At 39.7% G+C, this 22842-nt stretch overlaps 1 protein-coding gene across 2 annotated transcripts in view; it reads left to right on the forward strand.

Annotated features, from left to right (window-relative positions):
- LOC117289349 (vitamin D3 receptor B-like) overlaps positions 1 to 22842 on the forward strand; it is a 42437-nt gene that overhangs the window by 12955 nt on the left and 6640 nt on the right. The window contains exons 1-4 of one of the 2 annotated variants that reach the window (XM_033770448.1): positions 187 to 412; positions 17060 to 17304; positions 20682 to 20908; positions 21304 to 22114. In XM_033770448.1, the coding sequence (XP_033626339.1) occupies positions 387 to 412; positions 17060 to 17304; positions 20682 to 20908; positions 21304 to 22114 (1309 nt within the window). In that variant the 5' untranslated portion in view covers positions 187 to 386. Of the gene's footprint in view, positions 1 to 186; positions 413 to 17059; positions 17305 to 20681; positions 20909 to 21303; positions 22115 to 22842 lie in introns of those variants that run through there. The other variant, XM_033770439.1, reaches the window with a different exon arrangement.

Raw genomic sequence — 22842 nt, forward strand, 5'->3', positions numbered from 1 at the left:
AACCTTGCTAGTTGCCTTGATGTTAGGCAACCCTAAGGCTTAATATACAATTAATAAGGCGACCTGATCTGAGTACTGCTAATAAGTACCCGATGGCAATGGTGGTACCATGCCTGGATAAGTCATCGGAGACCCGGTGTGCACTGGGCGACTCCGCAGGACGCCCGGCCCGGAAAAATACCTTGTTCGTGCTTTTGGTCCCAAATTCCATTGCAGCTGGCTGAGGCCGGACAGACATGCCCTGCAGTGGGCTGTCAGTGGTGAGGAAGGAGAGGGAGAAGACATCTTGAAAATCGTGTGTAGCAGTGGGGGCATGGGTTAGAGATGAGGTGTTTGTGTATGTGGTTTTAGAGAGAGACTCTTTCTTTAGGCCGCAGTGTGCAGGAATGGCATCAGTCATACTGGAACAAAGGTATTGTGATGGATTTGTTTAGCTAATCGTGGTGAATAACAAGGGGGTATGGGGCAATGGCTTTGTGTATAATGTGCATGTATGGTGCATGTGTGTGTGCGTGCAGTGATTTAAATTAGAAATGCTGATTGGCTGATCAATCTTGTGTCTCATCTTTTGACAGGTTAGGGAGAAACTCGTAAACTACGCCTTTTTTTAATATTATGTGTTTTGTCCGCCATACATGCAGCAATCCCTGTGTGCTTTCAGAAACTACTGTTGTTTTAACCAGATATGTATGCACATCTGGTTTTGCAATTTGTTGATTGATGTGTTTTGTTTTCCCACGCACTGGTCAACATGGCACCATTTCTAAAACTATAGCCTACTCACTTTGGGAATTAAATTGTAGTCAGGAAAAGGTTTTCGGGAAATAAGTAAACAGTGGATTGGTTATGTAATGACAAGTGCAGACCATTAATTTGTCTGGTTTTGTAGAACACACAGGTTTCTATCTCCCATTATTCAATATTATCTTTTGTTGTTTGCTTAAAGCCATTGGACACTTTCGGTAAACAGTATTGTCCAAGGCCCACACTTCGTGTGTCACAACTTATATATAAAGTAACAAACCTCTGAAAATTTAGGCTCAATCGGTCATCGGAGTCGGGAGAAAATAACGGGAAAACCCACCCTTTTTTCCGCACGTTTCGCCATGTCATGACATGTGTTTAAAATAAATCCGTAACTCTCGATATCGAGAATTGATATTGTTTTAATGTTTTCTCAAGAAGTAAAGCATTTCATGGAATAATATTTCAAGAGAAGTCTTTCACCATTACCTTCTGTAAACCCTGTAAGTTATTTGTAAATCTGTGAACTTTTTTGTGTTTTTTCTGTACCGAAAGTGTATAATGGCTTTAACTTTGTTTCTTTTGATAGATGTGTTGATGAGAAACAATGAAAACAAAGGGGCAGGATGAATTGTACTACCTGATTTTTTATTGGAGTTTCTTGCTCAGCTTCTCTTGATTGTGATTTGCAACATCCTTGGAAATTATCATCATCATCTTGTCAAACTTGTAAAATTTTTAAGTTCGAGGACATTGGTATAATATAGAAAGGTTTGCGGTAACACTATGTAATGACTATCTCTAATGAGTTGGGGTGGTTCTAAAAAGAACCGTTGGTTTCAACTCTGGTATAATTCACAATTCAAAGATACAGACGATACATTATACTAGAAATAAGGGCACTGAGAAGTTAGTGTGGTGCAATAAAACAAATTTTCACAGACTCACCTCTGTGTGGTCCATGATTGAAAAAAAGTTTGGATTTATTTCCAGACATTTTCCCAAGAGGGATTTATTTCCTTTTGAGGCGATGGGAATTAGATGATGTAATCAAAGTTTTTTTACCTCATGTTCAAAGATAAGTCTTCATGCCAATTTTAGCCCTCCTTAAAGAAAGGTGGACTCTCGTGTCAATTTCATAACACATGTTGTGTGAAGTCAATTGAAAATGTCATTTTCCAACATTTTTTTTTGTGGCAGGATATACTTTATGGTTCCTTAGGGATGGTTTATTTTCGTTGAGGTTGGCTATCTTAATAAGTCAGAGATATAACTAATTCCCAATTTTGGAAAATTGACAAAAGCATGTCTCAATAAAAATGCTGTTAAACTTCAGAGGTAGCGGGGGTGAAAAAAAGAGAGGAAAAAAGACGCTGAGTAACGCTGTTTTGCATGTACCCAATTAGAGCAGGCTTTCTATCTAAATCAGCCATGCATTATGCAATAGATAGAATCAGAGTCTATACCCATGGTTTACATCACTCTACATAATTGTTCAGACTGCCGTAATTGCCTTGCAATGACTAATACCAGCAGTTTCTCCTCTTGTTGGCCAAGAGTCACCTCATATAGCACATCTTTCGGCTGTGTATTTTTAGCTGCATACATTTCCGCATTCGCCAGAGTACAGGTATGGATCGAGACATTATAAATGTTGGCCTCGGAATAGCTTGTCATTTCCTCTCCTCTTCACTCACTTGATCACTAGACACTTTTTACGGGAGCTTGGTCTGTACCAAGCTTTTAACTTCACTCCATGTTTCTCTGAATCAAATCATGTTCAGCTATTATGTTGTTCCGAGACAATCTGTGAGTTAAAAAAAAGGACGAGAGAAAAAAAAGAAGAAAAAAAAAAAAAAAAAACGCTCATTGGTTTTGACATCAGCGACAAAGCCATCGAGTTTTGGCTGTGCTGCAACTCCCCACAAATCAACTCATCATTCCCCAAGCCCTGCAGGCCTGTTATCTAACCACAAACTATTGACTACGTCTTGGCAGTTTCAGCCAAATTTAGTTTACAACGTGTTTCTCCCCTGATGTTTTTGCCGTACAGCCCGGTCTCGAAATGCAACATTTCAATGACACCCTATGAAGCAAGAATTGAGTATGAGGATTCAGTTGGGAGAGCGTGCTATATCAAGCGCACTGTGCCACGGCATTACATCCAAAAAGCGTGCAGTTATGCACTTGTACTGGACTTAATGTGGCATCTAACCAGAGCTGTCGGAGCCTGTCCTGTTCCATACCATTGGTGTGCCCCAAGGGGGCCTTGGTGTTCCCCCTTGGGCTTCTTCCAAGGAAAAAAAACATCAGATTGCAGCAGAGTGTACAGGTTTTGACACAGTGATTAATGCTTGCCACTTTGTGTTTCTGATGCGCAGGAAGCCACTGGACCCTGCCTTGATAGCTAGAAGAAACTAACACCATCTTTGTTATTTACTAGCTTTCTATCTCTCCTTTAAACAAACAATGATAAAAAGTGAACAAACTACAGTAATAAGTTATTCTAATCCTGTCAGGATTTCTAAATAATAAAGTTGCCAGTCCTTTTTTGTTTTTCTTCAAATTACCCCTTACATGTTTCTTATTTTGTAGGATGAGTGGTCTTAAAAAATGTTCTGAGTTTTCCCATAGAATTGACTCTCGGTGTATTTTGTAGATCATGATGAACTGATACAAGAAAGCTCTCAAGTGATGTTGTCATCGAAGTCAAATTACCATAGATACAAAGATGTAGTCCCGCGTCTCGCCAGCCCTGGGAGACCAGCAGGAGAAACACAAAACCAACAGAACGGAAATCTGGCAGGCGAGGCTGCAGGCGGCTTCCTTTTAACCAAACTCACTGACCTTGAACGAAAACGGCCAGCACCCTATTCGTATGTTCCAGGCGCTCATCTACGATATTATCAAGGGGGCAGGAGGAGACAAAAAGACGTGGTGGTTGCACTATCGTCAGGAGCTCAATGCGTGCTTGTGATACTAGCCATGATAGATGAGTCATTGCTATGCTGCATTAGACCTACTGTCAAAATTAGAACAAATACTTCAACCATTGCTATTCCCTCTCCTGCTGAAAAACCACTAAAGTAATCCGCGCTGTAAATAAACTAGCCCCCCCCCCCCCCCTCCTCCTTTCCCAAAAAGTCCTGATATTGTTGTTCCGATCCTTGGGGAGTTGGGGAGAAGGGAAATCTGTAAAATATATCCCTCTCAGGAAGTGTTGTGAAGATAAAAGTGTGTAACCTTCAAGGGGTGTTATGGACATGTGTGTGTGGGTTTTGACATTTCAATTGCTTGGGGTGAATTTCACTGGAGCTTTTTTAATATTAAGGTATGGTTTCGCTCCTTCTGTGTATTTTGTCCACTGTCCATTTTTTTGGGGGAACCATCTAGGTTTTTTTTTTCTTCAGTATGTTTTATGGGTTGTTGTTGATGTTTATCTTGGTACTTTTGTAATTTTACTATATTTTTGACCCGTCTAAACACAATTTGTTTTTTAGAATTTCAACAATTTTTATGATCATTTTTTTTTTCACAAAGAGTATTTATTTTTATTGAGATTTATGGCGTAAAAGTAAAGGAATAGAGCAGATGGAAACCTCGCAATTTACGCTTTTTTTTAGGTCAGACCAACAAGCTTCTGAGCAATCACTCAGATGCACGCACCAGGCCGGTCCGGCAATTCAGCACGCCAAATTAACACTGGCTACGGTCGTCTGTCTGATCGTTCTCGTCTCGCCACGGCCAAATTAATGGGAGTTGTCTGCATGTAAATGATACACATCCACACCAAACATCAGTCAGGGAAAGCTGATGGCTACGGAAATGACAAGGCACTGCTAAGAAGTGTGCACTGCTCATTTGCGCTGGCAATATTGGAATGAATTACTTTGCCAAATGGGACCCCTGTCCCACACTGTCGCTCGGCCTTGACTTTCAGAGCAATTGGGTGCCCTTGTGAAGTTGTAATAGTTTTGCCTACATTAATAGCAAACATAAATGTCAGATGGGGCCTGCTGACGGTATTAAAGCCTTGAGCCAGTGTTAAGCATTGCAACCTGGTGTTCTAAACACAAAAGTTTGTCATTACTTGTTAGTATAAATGCTCAACAATTACCTGGTGGTTTTATATTGGCCAACATCTGATTTGTGAAAATTCCTCATCAATCAACTTTTTTCATTCACTGATGATTCATTTCAAATTCAGGTTTTCCCCGGTAAACAAAGGGTTTTCATTGCTATGTCCAAGTATTTCCTCTGATGTGTTGTTCTTCTTTTGTTCTTGTGTACTTTTGTTGAAAAACCCATTTGAAAATAAATAAATAAAACTGTGAACAATTGGGTACTTTTTTGCAGTTGTAATTGTTTCTCCTACATTAAAACATAATTAATGTCAGATGGGGCCTGCTGACAGTATTAAAGCCTTGAGCCAGTGTAAAGCTTTGCAACTTGGTGATATAAACACAATAGTGTGTCATTAAGTATAAACATTCAACCTACCTATTGGTTTTAAATATTTGACCACCATCTGATTTGTCATAATTCCCCATCAATAAATTTTTTCATTCTCTAATTATTCATTTCAAATCTTCCAACTCTTGTATACAAAGTCTCTGTTCGCAGATTAATATTTCTTCTCCTCGCTAACTCTTCAAAGTCTAGTAGCAGGCAAGCATCCCTCAGTAACTTACCTTTTTCCCAGTAATCTGTAAGTTTTTATCTCTGAGGCACTTGTTTTTTTGAAAAACCCATTTTAATGAAAATAAATAAAACCCTGAGAATAAAAGAATAGTGTAGGGCCTAGACCTTTTAAAGCCATTGGACCCTTTTGGTAAACAGTGTTGTCCAAGGCCCACACTTCGTGTATCACAACTTCTATATCAAATAATAAACCTGTGAAAATTTAGGCTCAATCGATCATCGGATTTGGGAGAAAACAACGGAAAAACCCACCCTTGTTTCCGTGCGTTTCACCGTGTCATGACATGTGTTTAAAATAAATCCGTAATTCTCGTTAACGAGAATTTATATTGTTTTGCTGTTTTCTCAAAAAGTAAAGCATTTCATGGAATAATATTTCAAGAGAAGTCTTTCACCATTGCCTTCTGTAAACCCTTTAAGTTATTTGTAAATCTGTGAACTTTTATTTTTTTTTCTGAACCGAAAGGGTCCAATGGCTTTAATATCCACCGTACACACAGCACAATGTTTGTGTTTGGAGTAGAGTAAATTTAGTTTATGGCGCCTGAGCACTCAACGTCAGCCCTTTTCCCCCAAGTTGCCTTGCATGCCATAATGGCACCGGAGCTGGCTGCATTCTTTATTCACAATAAAACAAATATTTAGTGAATCAAAACAGTTTGTACTTCTCTTGCCGCGGGGCAACATTCTAAAAAAAAAAAAAAAAAATTTCTGGCGTGCGCTCTGAAACACTTTTTTTTAGAAATGATAGTAGTTTTTTTTCCTCCCTTCTGTCGTTTTCGCTTTCTTTTGGCCCTGATTTTTGACAGCTGCCAGTCTCTATGCACAGAGTATGATCTATGCTGTATGTTCATGTTAATGTAGTACTCCAAGGTCAACATAATATTGCATGAAATGCCATTATTAATTAATGGCTAAGAGCAGATAGTTAATCAGGTTTCCTGTTATTTTACAAAGGCCAGAATTGAAGGTCAAAGACAATTGTTAATACTCTTTTTTACAAGCGATGGCCTCTTTTTTGAAGCAATAATTTAAATGTGTTTTTTCTTTTTGGAGGGGCAGCTTTTGATTCCAAGTTTTGATTCCACGTTTGGTGTTTCAGGGGGGTCTTACCTAATGGTCAGAAATTGGAATGGCTAGCGTATTTAAACAGGTCTCTTATTTGAAGACTATATCATAGTTAAGTGAATCTTACAACTTCCTCCTCCCACCTCCCCCTGGAATCATGTTAACTCAGTACATTCCAAATAGAGTGTCAACCACAGGGGATGGGGTCGAACATCTTAGAGCCTTCTCAAATCAGTGTCAACCAATTTGGTAGAGGTTGAAGAAGTAGAAGAGTTAGAAGTCCTCAAGGAATTGAGAAGCAAGTTTGTCTTTTGAGGATGCTCCTGTTAACTGGAGTCCCCTCAACACTTGGGCAAACACCCTTTTTACTGAGGGTCGTTCAACAATATACTCACCTAGAACGTTGTATCGATTGTAGAACGCTGGCGATGGTGCCGTCGAGCCAGTCTAGACAAAACCACTGCTGTAAGAATCACAACATCCCCCATCCCCAGATTTATTGGAGGGGGGGGGGGGGGTTGGCATTTGGAAAATATTCTCTGATTACAATGTTGTTAAAAACTAATTAATAAATATTTTTGAAACATTTGTTAGTATTCACAGGAACAGTAGCACACACAAATCATGAAAATCTAAATTTCTTCCCTCATTTATTTTCAATAAAATTCATATTGATTAAGGATTTAAGAGACTTTTCTCTCTAAAAATAAGTACCAAACATTATCTTATACTTAGCTTATTTTTTAGTAGTGTAGACAGTCACAAATAAAATATGTGCGTAACACTTAAAAAGACGCAGATTAAACATAAGGAAAACGTTTAAAGCAAGTTAAACTTGCCACGATGGTGGAGGTGATGTGGAACTTAAGTAAGTATCCAATCATCCGCCTCTGTACCAGACCACACATCAATCCCAATGCTCCTGGTATTGCAATGAAAAGGAGACCAGACACAGACAATTTTCTCATGATATAATGAATATAGCTCTCAATGAAAACATATTGGAGATGAATTGCCGACTGCTTACACTGTATACCTGATGACCGAGGTTACGGTGAAAGGTACGGAGAGCTCACTCACCGTGACATTCAATTATCGGTGGGCCACCCGGAGCTAGGGCACGGAGCCTGATTGCCAAGACTCAGGTGGGGCCAATTCAGACATGCAGCGCTCCCTCTATGCAGTACTCTCTCATTGAAAGTGACAAGACAAAGTCCGACTGAGTACGGGCTCCATGCAAGAACGGTCCTGACTAAATTATATCTGTGTCTGTTATACAGTCGCATCGTTGCCCTCTCTGGGAAAAGGGATAAATATATACACGGGATTTGTTACTGTTGTATGCGTTGTGTGTGGGCTTCTTGGTTTCGTCAGTTTGACCGACAACATCAAGTTGTTATGTTATTTCAGCTTGTTTTTGTTGAGTGAACGGTCTTTTGTTTGAATTCCCTCAGATGGAAGAATGCTGGACGGTGTAGCATTCTTCAAGAATAATCAAATGTATAGAATTATGTCAATCTTGTGATGAAAGCTTTTGTGCTGACTCTACCATGACTCTACATTGGAATAACTCCATGCACATGATGTGGTCTAGATAAACAAGTTCATGTAACAAAGGTTGATGCTATTTTTAATTAACGGATCAAGATTGGTTGAATCCTAGCGTTTTCCTGACCAAGCACTAGTGTAAACAGTTCTCTTCGATGTGTAACGACACTTATGTTGAGCGTAAGATAAGTTTCTAGGATAATCAAACTCTTGAAAAAGACAACTGAACAAAACATTTGTATGATAAGAACAGCTGAATCTATCCACTCTTGCACTGTAATAAAACAGGACTTTTATTTCAACTTTGACTTTGATAGTTTGTCTCCTGAATTGAGTGGGTTTTTACCACCTTTGTTATCATGAACTACGATCTTGAGGCTATAGTGTGTTAGTGTAGAAACATCTCGGCAGTGCCTGCTTTTATTATGCACGTCACTTCTCAGAGTCCTCCAGTGTTGTACTTTTATCTTACTCGGGATGAATCCAGGATAAAAATAAGACTAGTTGAATGAATGGGACTTAGGCTGGGCGAGGATTTCTATTCGTCCCTCCAAATTGCTTGAATTTGAATGCATCAGCCCTTCAGGAAAGTACCATTTCCACTGATTATGTCGCATAAATAAATTCCTAAGTTCATGCTTTTCATTTAGAAGAACATTAAGCCTCACAGAGACTGAGCGAGTGATCTTCAATTTATTAATGCATTTTCCTCTTCACCCATCCACACAATGATCCAAGGGAGAGCTTCCATAATTTAATCACAGATGCTCCCAATGGTCCCAGCTCAAGCTCCGCACCAAAATTAACATGGAACTTTTGTGTATAAATGTATGTGATTCCCGGCATCTGTGAATATAGATGCCGATACAAGCACGCACGTAAACAGGGTTGACTTGTACTTTTTCGTCGGCGAGCAATTTTCTTATCCTAGGTGGAGGGTTGTGTTCTGTGCCCTGTGTACTCAATAACCAAGAATCAACAAATAAACACAATTGGAAGATATATAGATGACCCCATGCTTGACCTCCGAGACTTCAGCACACACAGTTTTGTCGTATTTTTGGGCTTTGACCTTGCTGTACCAGGCAAGATTTTTATTTGAAGTTGCTATCAGCGGTTTAAGTGTTTCTTTGGTACAACAGGCATTCATTGTTTGTATTTGGCGTTTGTCTACCGGTTTGCAGAGCTATTAAACTAGTTGTACCAGATAGTAAAGGCGGCCATCACATAATACTGGGTCCCATCATTTAAGAGATAACACAATGTAGTTTGACTTTACAGACTGCACTTATAAGGCATGTAGTAAGATGACGCCCCAAGATAACAAACAAAACCCCTCGAAAATGTATTTTGTATGACACATTATCATGTGTAAAATTTACAACCTTTTCATTTAAATTGTTTCCATCAGTCTAAAGTAAGTTACAATTATATGTCAAGAGAGGTTTTAAAAACATCTTTACGCTACATTTTGTTTAATTTATAAATGCATTGGTTGAATGAATCAAGTACTCGGTATTCAAGCGGCTAAAATACTGGTGATCAGCCTAACCTTGTAATTGATGTATTCGACTCCCTTACTCTCTTCCAAAACGTCATATAATAACATTCGTCTGTATTGCTGAAAAAGCTTGATACTGTGATGAGTTTGGTTCTCTTTTCAATTGTTCCATTCTATCAGAATGTCTGGTATTTGAATCATTCAATTAACCATTACCATTGCTCATGTCCATACAAAAACTTTTGATTACAAATCAGTTTTGGAGAAATGTCCCAACGGCCTTTTGGAAAAGGCTATTCTGCTATTTACTTCTTCAAGAAATTTCACCTCCACTTTCCAAGTTTTGTGATCACAATGCTTCTTTTTGCTGTATTTTATCAACTTTTGAAAAGAGCAAAACAAAACTTAAAGGCTATTATACATCTGGCTGACAAAACATCTTTTTTTTTTCTTCAAGTATTCAAATAATTTTGATGGTGTAAATCCAAATCATTGATGATAATTAATCAGGTTACTTAGCGGTGCTTTTAATTCCCCTAATTGCTGCTTATAATCTCAAAAGCAATTCCTAACTCTGGCCAAAGTGACAACAAAAACCCATTGACTGATGAATTACCCTCAACCACTAAGCTATTATTCGCAGAATTTACAAAGTGAAACCCACACATTCAAAGCTTTAAGATAAAGATAGGAGCACTTTCCAAGCAAATTAATTTGAGATATTTCTTTTATTGCCTGCCATTAAGCTTTCTTAAGCAGCCAGAAGAAAAAAAAAAACAAGTAAAATCTAATAATAAAGTGATCTGCATTGAGGAGCTGTACAGAGATTTGAATCTACTGACAGCATTGTATGGCCGTTCTATTGACTCGTGAGATCGTTAGCAAGATAACAGAGAAGTCAACAAGGCTTTAAAGTATTCATGACAATCAATTTCTAAATTGCATTATTTTACAACTCTGTTTAACGGAATGTGCAAGTCATTTCATGTCAGTTTTTTTTTGACAGAACATTTTGAAGAAGTGCTTTGATAAATTTTGCACAGTAGAGACGCAGTCTATTCGAAAAGATTGAAGCAAACTTGATGTTAGCATTGCTTCATCTCTGAATAGAGAACCTGTGAGATATATGTATAAAGAAATGTTTGTGTGTGACTGGTTTGTCCCAGTCTCTCCTTCAGGCAGGGAATTGTTTCCTCAATTACTCTTAAACCGGATTGTGCCTTGAAGTTTATATCCAGGGTTCTCACCAAACTAGTGTATCAGATTGATACTCTTGAATTGCACCGCAAGCAAAAATAATTGAAGATCAAACTATAACTTAAAAAATCAAGAAACAAGAACATTTATAATTGTCCAGATTGCAAACTAGAGATTTTAATACCAAACAGAAACAACAAATCAGTACATTCCCAGCCTGTTTCAATTTAGTGTGCTTCAGCCAAACTTGTAAATTTCAATCCGGAGTGCCCCAGTTTAGGAAAATCCTGGGTTCCTGAACATTAAACAAATCCTGCTTGACTGAAGATTTTCAAAAGCCTTCTTGAAAAAGGTGAAACAAAATTTGTTTGGGCATATGTAACTTGGACTATTTGCACTCAAAGGTTCAATCATACAACCAAAAATGAAATCACAGAAATTGTTTTAACATCGTTCGGTTGTCGATGTCAGTCATGATACTGTACTGTTCAGAGAATTTCCCCCATCATTACGGGAAAGCTTCGATCAAAATGAAGACATTTTTACATGTAACATTAGAAGTGGTTTTGCAAAGTGCTGTGGGATTGCTGGTGAGGAATTTTAAGGAGGGGGGAGAAAAAAATCCACAAAAAATTCAATTATCTTTCAACTGATTTTGCTGGCCCTACTCCTCCACAGACTGTTATTACAGACAGCCGTATAGGTGTGAACAACAGGGAAAAAATTAACACATGCTGGCTTGGGTCCCTTCGCCAGGATCTTGCGGAGTGGTGCACGTTGTATGTGGGTCAGCAATGACAACTAGAGCATGAATGTACAAACGCGCTAGGACAGTGTGCAACGACGCTGGCTAGTGCTAAATTGGTGCGGTGATCCAGGGGGGGGGCTGCATAGATCAGGCGCGGGCGAGAGGAACGGAGGAACGGTTTGAGCAGGGAATGAAGCATACATTGGCTTTGTCCTGTGGCATGGCCGTTGCATAAACAAACTCAAGCATTAGGCACAAGAAGAGTTTAATCTGTAGAAAATGGGATATGTTAATCAGTGGGGTTATTTATTTGTTATTTATGTACTAAACAGGTTGATTTAGAGTCAGATAACTAGAATATGACAGCCGGGCTTTGTTTCTTTTGATGAGTGCCGAAGAAAATGTTGAAGAGGACATTGTCTTGTCAGCCAGCCATAGTACAATCAACATGTTCTGCATTGTTGATATATGTAATATCAGTTTGGCAGCGAAGCCCCAATTATGTTTAGTTTCATCCAAATTGTATCTTGGGAATAGTATTGTCTATTATGGTAAACACAGACCATATCATAAATAATGCTACTGAGTCAGCTACAAGATGCTGTATTACTTGAACTAAGGCCCAATCCGATTCCCCCCCACCCCCCCCCCCCAAAAAAAAAGAAAAAAAAAAAAAAAAAAAAAAAAAAAAAAAGAGAAAAACAAATTGTTCTGTTACAAATATCAAATCTAAGTTCATGGATCTGTACTACAAATCCAACCACCGTGCCGAATGTTTTATGCATGTTGCAATGCCATTATTGTTGTCACCACTTCATCAAACAACCATTGGTGGACCATGAGTCACAGTATAGCAAATGCCCACTTAAGAACTGAATAAATTTTATACAAGATGTCTGATACTACCCATATTAAAGTGAGTCTAGAGAGAGAGAGAGAGAGAGGGATCGAGCCACCCTCCTTCTAATTTCTTCAAGACGGTTTATCTTTTCCCACCCACTTCATCTACAAGAAATCAGCATCTCTGAGACAACCCTCTTGTTTAAAAGAGAACTATCAGTGCATGCACCGGGCATTGTACTATATAATCAGCTAGTAGCAAACAATTTAACCCCAAACTAACTGTAACGTTGCCGTCCGTCCATGGTAACTTTACTTCACCTGAAGTTATTTTTTTTTGTGATGAATGTTTTTTTTCTTGGGGAGTTCATATGATTGGAGTGGATGCTAATGGTAGCGCTGAGGGATTATTTCCCCACAGCGGTGACTTGGATTTTGATACATGCAAGTCAGACCGCTATGAAGGGGGGCAAAAAATACGATCCGGCAGTATTGGGTGTGATTGTCTGCAGCTTAAGCAGAAAATTGAACTTCTACATGGTACTGTCAAAACATGTGAACCGTCAGCTCCTTTGAACTTAGAGCGCACAATAGCGGCTTTTGTTGGGCCGATGAAATGCCAGCTTAAGGGAGTTTAGAGTCCCATACGGAACGGCTAACGAAGCTTGCATGTTTGAGCCGTTGGATAAAGAGACAGGGTGGTACTTCTTGTCAGGTAGTCCGAGCCAGGTCTGAGCGTGGAGTGGCAACTTAAGTCAATACGCTTTTTTGGGGCGGGCAGCTGGCTGTGAAATGGCCATTCTACTGCTGTGTTTGTACAGGCTGCTCTTGTCGCGGCCTCCCTACTGTGAACCCAAGCCCTAACTTTCCCACTGATGCCTAACTGGTGATGGGACAAAACCTACTCCATGCTGAGAAATAGTTACTGTTATCGAGTCTTATATACTCTCAGTTCCCCAAGTTCAGCGCTTCCGCCTCCCTGCCTTCTATTGTTGGTTCTTTGTCAGCTTCTGTATAACCAAATAATTTTTTAACTCTAGTAGGAAGCATTATGTGGTAAAAGCTGAGACCGATTAGGCAATGACGCAGCAACCCTACAGTATACACTTTTCTTGTAGTTTTTTTTTTCTTTCTTCGTGAAAAATACACGACCATTATTGTTGATTATGGAACTACAGCATTGTATCATGTACTTAAGGGTTGGCAAGCCTCGTGTACCATTCTTGAAAGAACAGGTTTATATTTGGAAAGATTTAAAAGTCTCAACGGTACTGTGACTTTGATCCTATTTTTAGTTTAATGTAGTTATTCTTCCTTTGGGACATGTCTCATTGTCCTGTGATAACTACAGCAAAAGTCACCAGATGATATAACTCAATCTTATCAAATTGAGCGCGTTTTAGAAAAAAAAATCAGAGGCCGTTGTGAACTAACAGTTACTTGAATCGCTAGTCAAGGGACGGACATTTGGTACAGAGGTTTACTCGTGAATCAGTACTTGCCTGTTTGCTATTGGACATGAGGAACTAGGTCACCCAATAACCCAACTTCCCCAGAATGCTAGTAATTTATAAATCTATCATTTCCTTATTCACTTAGGTCTTGGATCTTAATTCAGCGTTCTTGCTTTATAAGCAATACTGATTGTCGGGGGTCTGTTCCACGAGGGGCTAAAATGAGAAAAACAACTTTTTTTATTCAGATACTAAAATTAAAGTGTATAATTTTGAGAAAGATTGCAGTTTCGTTTAACAAAGAATTTGTTTTTGCTCCTAAAGGTACAAGAACCTTTTTACATTTAGTTACCATTATTAAATATCTTTAAGACTAAAAAAGGACTCTAGAATACAAAGAACTGTATTACATGACTCTAAAAATACCAACTAAAAATGAAACTCTTTTAGCAGAAAGCAAAACAGGTTGGCTGTTTAAAACAAATCAGTTAGACTAAGAGGTGCAGTTTTGACCAACACTCTGCTCAGTCTTTTAAAGCACAATACAAATTTCCAGACTCTACAGTCATCTATTATCATCATTTCCTACATTTGTTTTTTCTTGTCTAATATCCTGTAATTAGTCTATCATTCCCAAACCTGTTTGTTTACTCTCAGTAATGCGAAGGGGGAACCACGGGGAACAGAAAAAAAACATGGCGCGTTTTTCCATCTTTATCATTTTCTTTGTTGAATCTCTCCTCAATACCTTTCCGTGTGATCCCTGCTCAGTTCAGGGTTCATAAGTGCAGTAAGCCTCTACACTTGAATCAATAAACTGCGGCTGAGTATTACAAGCAATATAGCTAGTGTAATAGAGCTATAGTGTGACCTGCCAGTCAGCTTCATTGGCTGTACTCCCGGCTTGACAGACTCAAGTCCAAGGGCGACGTCATATTATTTATATGACAGGCTTCATATCTAGAGCTCGTATCTGAAGAGTACTTTGTTCTGTCTTCTTGTTTGCGGCAACTCTGAGGAGAATCTTAGGTCTTGTCTTTCCTTAGATAGTATTCATCGGTCATTCATCTTTGCATTTTTCCCCCTCACTTTTATCTTTTTATTCTCTCTTTTTGTATTGCATTGTACCGATTGCATTGAAACTGGCACCCCAAAACATTTCAAGCACAGAATGAAAAATATGTGTTTTTCATTCGAGAAATTGTGTGTAGATTGAAACTGTTTCACAATGCACTTGTCCTAATCAGGTATATGTCACACCATCTTTACTGTACAGGGCCTAGAAGTGCAAGATTTGCAATTTGATCATTACAAGCAGCGAGACTGCCGTTACCATGATAACACCTCAACAAACAGTCGCCACTGACATGTGATTCGGCCCTGACAAACAAGTCGACTTAAAAGTAATTAAAAACAAATAATGAATGTTTGGAGGACGTAAAGGTTGAATTAATCAGCGAGGGTGAACTTGAGAAAATGAAAAGCAATAAAAAGTAAACGTTGTGGCGACACTCTGAATGGGAGCCACTTCCATCATTATGGAACATGCCTTCATTCTTTATACTATATTGCGCTGTTGTGATTAAACACTGGGGTTGAAGTGCTGACCAATCTTTTTCTAAGAGATTCATCATTGCCAAAAGCTTATTGCAGAATGAGCAGGGCAAAGTTCAGATTAGTTTCCAATCCCTATTTATTCCCTGCAATGCTTAATGTTTCAAGCTCTCAATTTATTCTGGGGGGTTTTCAAGACAGACTCTACTGTTGCAGATTGGGAGACATCTGTCAGCTTAGTAGGTGGGGATAAAAACGTGAGTGAGGTTTCGATTAAAACACAATTGGGGTCAAAGTCCCTGCCATTTATTTCTATGAGACTAAGCTTGTGCGATGACAGACAGGGTGCTAGTGTACATGAATCGTCACTGAAATTACCCAAGCAATTAGAAGCTGTAATATCAGGGGTATGGGGTGTCATACCAACCTAACGACCTTGTGTGGAAAGATGACGAAGAATCCGTCAGCCCATAAAAAAACACCATCTTGACGTTTTGTTTGTTAATGCTGTTCTAAAAAAGCCAGTCTGTAAAAATCGTCAGCAACGCCCCCCCAAAAAAAAAAAATGACGTATAAAAGATAACTTTAAAAAACAACATTGATTGAGTGAAAGCAGGCGCAGCAAGGTCAGTACGGATTAATTATAAATAGAAAGTGATCCTAATTCAAGATGAAACCATAATTGATGGCGTGTCTTAAGGAGGATGGATGGGTGCTGATGATGCAGTCTTGTTGTGAAGGGCGGCTTCTGGAGGAAGCAGGAACGTGTTAGCAATCGTAGCTCCTGTGTGTACAATTACCGCCCAAGAACCCACAGAGTGGCAAAGCGGTACATCTCTTCATATACTTTTAGTGAAACTTTCATTTTGGCTTGACGTCATAAATGGAGCACTCCGTCAGGGGACGGCATTCTGGTAAAACGTTTGATTGAGGAGCGAGGGCTCATGCATCACCATGATGATTGCAGATTAACACCGACAACAAAATACTGACGACAAGGGCGGCATTTGTAGCAGCGGCTTTTAAGATTAGAGATGCTGTGTTTCCTAGCTTTAGCCACATTTTCCAGGTCAATTAGACCACAAATAGCTGAGTTCGTAGAGTCAGTAGTTCATATCCATGGTTGCTTATTAATTTCTCTTTTATTAGCCTTCGAGAAAAACTCTTCTAGGGTTGATACTACAGGCCATTAACTATTTGTTGCATTTATACCATAGGTCCTTTTGGTTAGTAAGCAGTTTGCAACAGCTAATTCTATATTCTCATTTCTCTTTTTTTCTGACATTTTTGCCTTTCTTGTTCTTGTTAGTTATAAACTCTCTGCCTGCATCCCATCCCTTTTGTTTCACGACCTTTTTTTAATGTCATTGTGTATGTCTTCCTACCCTCCCAATGTCAAGTTGGCAATAACTGTCAAGGAGAGACTCGGAGGTGGACAGACACTTTACCATCATTGAATTACACATTCCGCTCAGAAAGCACAGTTCATTTTATGCCTCCCTGTATGACTTGCATGTCACATTTTGTAACTGATCGACAATTGCTTCGCTTTTCTACAACCGTTTTAACCCAAGTATCCAAGATATTGCTTTCACAAGAGTGTAATTCTATCGCTTCACATTTGTACAAAAACGAGTCCTGTTATTCTCAGTTTGAACAAGGAAATAATTTTCTTCTTTTTTTTTTTTTCTTTCTGTGTTGCAGATTTGAAAAGATGTCGATGGATTACACAAAACAGAAGTGCCTTGTGTGTGGAGACAAGGCGAGTGGTTTGCACTACACAGTAATCTCCTGTGAGAGCTGTAAGAGCTTCTTTGGACGCAAGATCAAGAGCAAAGCCAAGTTCACATGTGAGGCGAATGGCAACTGTGTAATGGACCTGTACACCAGACGTCACTGCCCTGCTTGCAGGTTAAAGAAGTGCCTAGATGTGGGAATGAAACCAGAAAGTGAGTATTTCTTTTCTTCTTCTTTTTTAGGTCAAATAGTTGCAATATTGAAAGAGAAAATCAGAATTTTTTGGAGAGAAAAACAGCGCTTTTACTCTTTTTTGGGGTTGTCTCTCCACTTCGAAATTTATTTTAATATGCATTTTCTTTTCTTTGATATATTTTCCTGAAAACCTCATTTCAAATATAGCTGAGCTTTCAAATATTTTAAAGTTGTCCGCAATGTTTTCTTTGTAGGCCCCAATATTTATATATTCCAGTTTGGGGGACTAAAAGAAAAGAGTGTGAAAAGACGTCATAATCAGAATGTGGTGGGTAGAAGAATTCATAAGACAAGACACTTTTATGCAAAGATATGCAACTTGTGACATTTAGACTCACTTCACAACTAACTTTACATACATGTACATGTATATACCCAAGATCAACAGGAGCTTTACATTTTAAAACTATCCGGCTTTATAGCTGTATTTACTGCTGGATGCTGGCCAAGCGCTTTTACTCGGAAAGACAACAATGTAAACCCCAGTGGAGAGGCCAGGCATGCTGGTGACGGAATGGCCTCAGCGACCTCTCTGATTGGCTGTCCTGGATAGTTCAGCAAGGTCAAGTTGTTAAGTCTTTACAGAGGGTTAATAGTCTTAGAGTTGACTTAGTCCTTTCAAGGTTCGAGTGAGTGGGGTTTAAGATGTTGTCCGCTGTGAGTTTTTTTGTTTTTTAGATTATCACCATGGAGAGTATAAAGTCAATAAGGTTTCAGTGGAGCTGATTTATCAACATGTGGAAAGCGAAACTGTGGTATTTTTTTGAGGAATTCTTTGTGTTGATGGATGGTGTTTACCACATTCCAGGTTGATAGTTTACTATATGAGGTCACAGTGCTAACTGGTGAAGACACATTTATAACATGTCCTAAGTTGTGCTGGTTTGCAGGGGGAGCATCTTGTTCTGTTCTTTTTAGAGTTTATGTAAAATAAGATGTGAACATTTTACCGAGAGAAAAGAGCTCTGTTTTTGTCTTGGTCATGAATAAAACATGGTGTGTAGAGTGACCATTGATTGCTTGGTTAAAACAAGCAGTTCTTGGTTCTGGTTTTGGTTTCGATAAGCTTTTCTAAGCTTAATTGTTACTCCACCAATCATTTCCCAAATGAGGTTTGGAATACTAGTTCTCTTTGAAGCCATGTTGTCAACCAATTGCTTTAGCTTTCCTTTAATTGAGGAAACAAATTCCAACCGTGGATCATTGGCTGCTGAGTGCAATTCAAAGGTCACATTGTAACTACAGACATCACAGCCAGGGGTCGAACCCCCCACGACCTCCAGCTTATTAGTGTACCATTGATCGGAGAAATCAAGAGGGTTAACCTTTGACCCAATTGGTCTGGGGTCAAGTCTACGAGACTTCTGTTTCCTTACCCCGTTCCCCACCAGGTGCTTGTACTGTAATCACGAGACTCAAGTGTTCACACCAGGCTGTCTTAATTGGTAAATTGAAACCCCCCTCATTTTCTCACCGTGTGGATATTTAGCAGTTAACGAGGTGCTGCAGCCTCGATGGTTCTGCCTCTGTGTGATTGGTTAGCTGGGCCTGTGAATCAACGGAGGTATAATAAAAATGGGGTGTCTATGTACAGTTGCAAATCATACTGTGAAGTCTCGTGATGGGAATCGGAAATGAATTCCCATGTTGTAACTGTGCAGATGGACGTAAAAGTGGGTTGGATGAGTGTCAGTTAAAACCAGTGCACACTCCAGGTGTCTGTCAGTGCCTGTCGAAAGGTGTGTAGGACACTATGGACAGGTTTTAAACCAGTTCGTCTGGGTGAATAGCAAGAGCACATTCTGGTTGTTTTGGTTGGTTTTTATTGTAATTGAGTTATCCTGCTTTGTGAAAATTTATTATGTATTCATAAGCTGCTTGTATTTGTTAACTTAAAGGCAGTGGACACTATTGGTAATTACTCAAAATAATGTTTAGCATAAAACCTTTCTTGGTGATGAGCAATGGGGAGAGGTTGATGGTATAAAACATTGTGAGAAAACGGCTCCCTCTGAAGTGCCATCGTTTTTGAGAAAGAAGTAATTTTCCACGAATTTGATTTCGAGACCTCAGATTTAGAACTTGAGGTCTCAAAATCAACCATCTAAACGCACACAACTTCGTGTGACAAGGGCGTTTGTTTCTTTTATTATTATCTCGCAGCTTCGATGACCGATTGAGCTCAAATTTTCACAAGTTAGTTATTTTATGCATATGTTGAGATATACCAACTGTGAAGGCTAGTCTTCCACTGCCTTTAAGGCAAATATTGGGAAGAAAAGTTGAAAAGGTGATCCAGTTTGAAAGTATGCTTATTATCATTTACTAAAGTGTCATGAACCTGCCTTCCACTCTTGGAAATACAACAAAACTGTGATCTACATTGAAAGTAAAGAATTTAAACGTTTGTCCTGTGTTAACGTGTTAACTGCACAAACTCCAACCACCAATCCTACATGCCTGCCATTGAATATAACATGTACAAGGTGGAAAATTAAAACTACCGTAGAAATTGCACCATGTAGCAGGCAGCCAGGCAGAAGAAGAACACCATCTAGAAAAAACAAAATGGCCCCAAATAAGACACAGTCCTTTTTTTGTATGTCTTCTCCTTTTCCGCCTTCACCCCCGTTGGATTGCCCGCAGGCAAGTGTAGCAGGCGCTCAGCATTGTAACCTGGTGACATTATATAGAAGTCGGGAGAACTACAAGTGAGGCACACATGTCGTTTGCAGTGGGGGGGGGGAATAATGCACACTCCACTGCCAGTTTGGATCGATGGTCGCATCAGCCCCTATTGCCCCGGACCACATCTGGCATTGAAATTGTACATTAATTCTACTACGGAATTCTCTGTGACTTGCGGGCTCTTCTGTTTATAGATGTTGCAATAATAACTACATGTATACACGGTACATGCACTTTAGATGTGCACAATGCGACGTAACACTGACGACTGTAAATTGGCTGCACCAAATAAATGTTGATTGTTATAAGCAAAACAATTGTAAGAATTAGATGGGGGTGGTTAAAAGAAGGCGTGATACACAAAAGGGGCCACAAGTGCTGATATCCTGAAGACACCTTACATTTTATTTGCAGGGTTCCTCAAATGCACAAGGTAGCGTATCAGGCCAATTCGCTCAAATTGCGAGCCGATACTCACAATTTGTCTTAAAAAAAAGAAAAAAAGGAATTTCTGTTTCAAATTCAAATTGAAGTGCAAGAACTGCTTATGCCTTTCAAACTAATATTAAAGGTTGCAGTTACAATCGAGTTCTCAATCGAGGTATCATTTCTCAAAGTAATTTGTTTCCTAATTGTTATCCATCAGGAGTATGGGATGAAAAGCGTCTGGAAACAAGAAAACCCCTGGAACGCAAGAACAAGAAGAAAAACAATCACATACCTCCCCCGCCCCCACAGCAGCTTGCCCCGCCCGTCAGCACATCAGTGTCCACACCGGAGTCGACGCCTCGACTTAGTAGAGACCAAGAAGAGTTAGTAGATAGTCTCAGGAGGGCTAAGACCGATGCGTCACACGCAAATGCACCAATTAAAGTAAGTCGGACCCAGAGAAGAAATAGTGTACCTTGTTTCTCTAGACAGATTTGTACAGTGTTTTAATTCCCTGTATGCCAGCAATGCATGGTCTTAGCAATGGTGATTGATAAAGGGCACCAGACTAATTCCCCTGCCAGCCTCAATTTCATAAAATATTATTTGAATGGGAGAAAGAAACAAAGACCACGACTGGAGAGGTTAATAAACAGCCGCTCATCAAAGACTTTGCCATTATCAGACAATCAGAAATTAAGTCATAAAAAATATTGTAAGTAATTAGTATCAACCACTGTGTCTTTCCTCCTTGTTTAGGTAACCACCTTATGTAACATAAACAAACTAAACAAAATTATGCCACTTTTTAATATGTTTTCTCAACCTTTTTCTTGCAGCCTACAGGAAAATTTGATGAGATTCTGCAAAAGATGATGGAAACGTTGATGGGACATAAGGGTATGTCAGGAGGACCAATGTTTGACATGAGCAAAATGATGAAATTCCCTGGCTTTCCAATGCACAAACAAAATGGTGTCACATCCAATGCACCCATGGACCTAACCCAATTGTGCCCCCCACCGGGATTTAGCGGGTTTGGGGGCCCCCGACTTAACAGGGAGAACTGCAATAACTCCTCATCCGAACTGTCCCATAAGTCGCATATGGTCAGCGTTAAACAAGAGGTGGTCGACACGGGTTATGATTGCGTGACGGAGAAGCACAATTCCTGCATGGGTAACGTGGAACTCAAACCAGAGGGGAGGGGTCTTGGGATGCCGCCCGGTGTGCCACCCGGTCTGCCACCAGGTATGCCACCAGGTATGGCACCACCCCCAGGGGGACCGCATATTACGCAGGAGATGGTCATCTACAACATGACTCTCTTAGGTGTTGTCATCAGACAAACTGTTGCATTCACAAAAGCCATCCCTGCCTTCAGGAGTCTGTCCTACGAGGACCAAGCAGTGCTCGTCAAGAACGCCATACTGGAAATCCTCATGATTCGATGCGCGGAGAACTACATTCCGGAGCGCAACTCCATCGTCGATGACATCACTGGCAGCGAGTGGAGCATCGAGGCCATGCTTGCGTCAGGGTTTGCAACGTCAGCGGCGCCCTCGTTGAAATTTGTACAGGCGTTGCACGGTATGATGCTGACAAGGGAGGAGTTTGCCCTTCTACAGGCCATCACGATAATTTCACCTGGTAGGAATAATCTCACATAAACCTTTAAATCACCCCCAATCCTAAAGAATCTATGGCTTGTTTTTGCTTTGCATTTAATGGATTTAGTAGATAGGGGTCAGTCATGCAAAACATATATATGTCAAACCATTGGAGCATATCTTAATTTACCATAGATTCAAGTAGATTACGTTCTTGGGCAAACCTTTCTGCCAGAAGCCCAAGGGATTTTGGTGTTCGTATCTTGCATTAAATTCGGTCACCAAATTTCAACAACTTATGGACAACAGATTTTTACATTAACAGATTCAAATCATTTAGTGGCCCTTGTTCCAAGAAAATCTATAAACCATTAACCATTACACCATGTCATTTAAAACCTCGCACACTAAGTTCGGGCTTGTAACCTGACGCAGACAGTGGCGTCCTTGGTTGAAATGTAAGTGACAATGTCTCCCGCGGTTACAAAAAAGTAATACCATTTCTTTGTTTATCTAGTCAATATTGGGCACGGTCTATAGGCTCGACTATTAATGTTTGCGCACCACACATAGTCAAGAAGACAGGCAACACCGGAGCTTGTTTCAGTATGCACCGTGCACCAAAGTCAATCCGTGATATTGGTCAACGCTTCAATTTCATTCAGACCATATAGTCGGACATACCAACCCATCAAGTCACACATATTGGACGCGTTTTCCTCGCAATCTAACGCTCTATGTTTTTTCCCAGCAAATGTAGGTGTTTGC

The sequence above is a fragment of the Asterias rubens genome, chromosome 1, assembly GCF_902459465.1.
Source record: "Asterias rubens chromosome 1, eAstRub1.3, whole genome shotgun sequence".
Taxonomy (NCBI): domain Eukaryota; kingdom Metazoa; phylum Echinodermata; class Asteroidea; order Forcipulatida; family Asteriidae; genus Asterias; species Asterias rubens.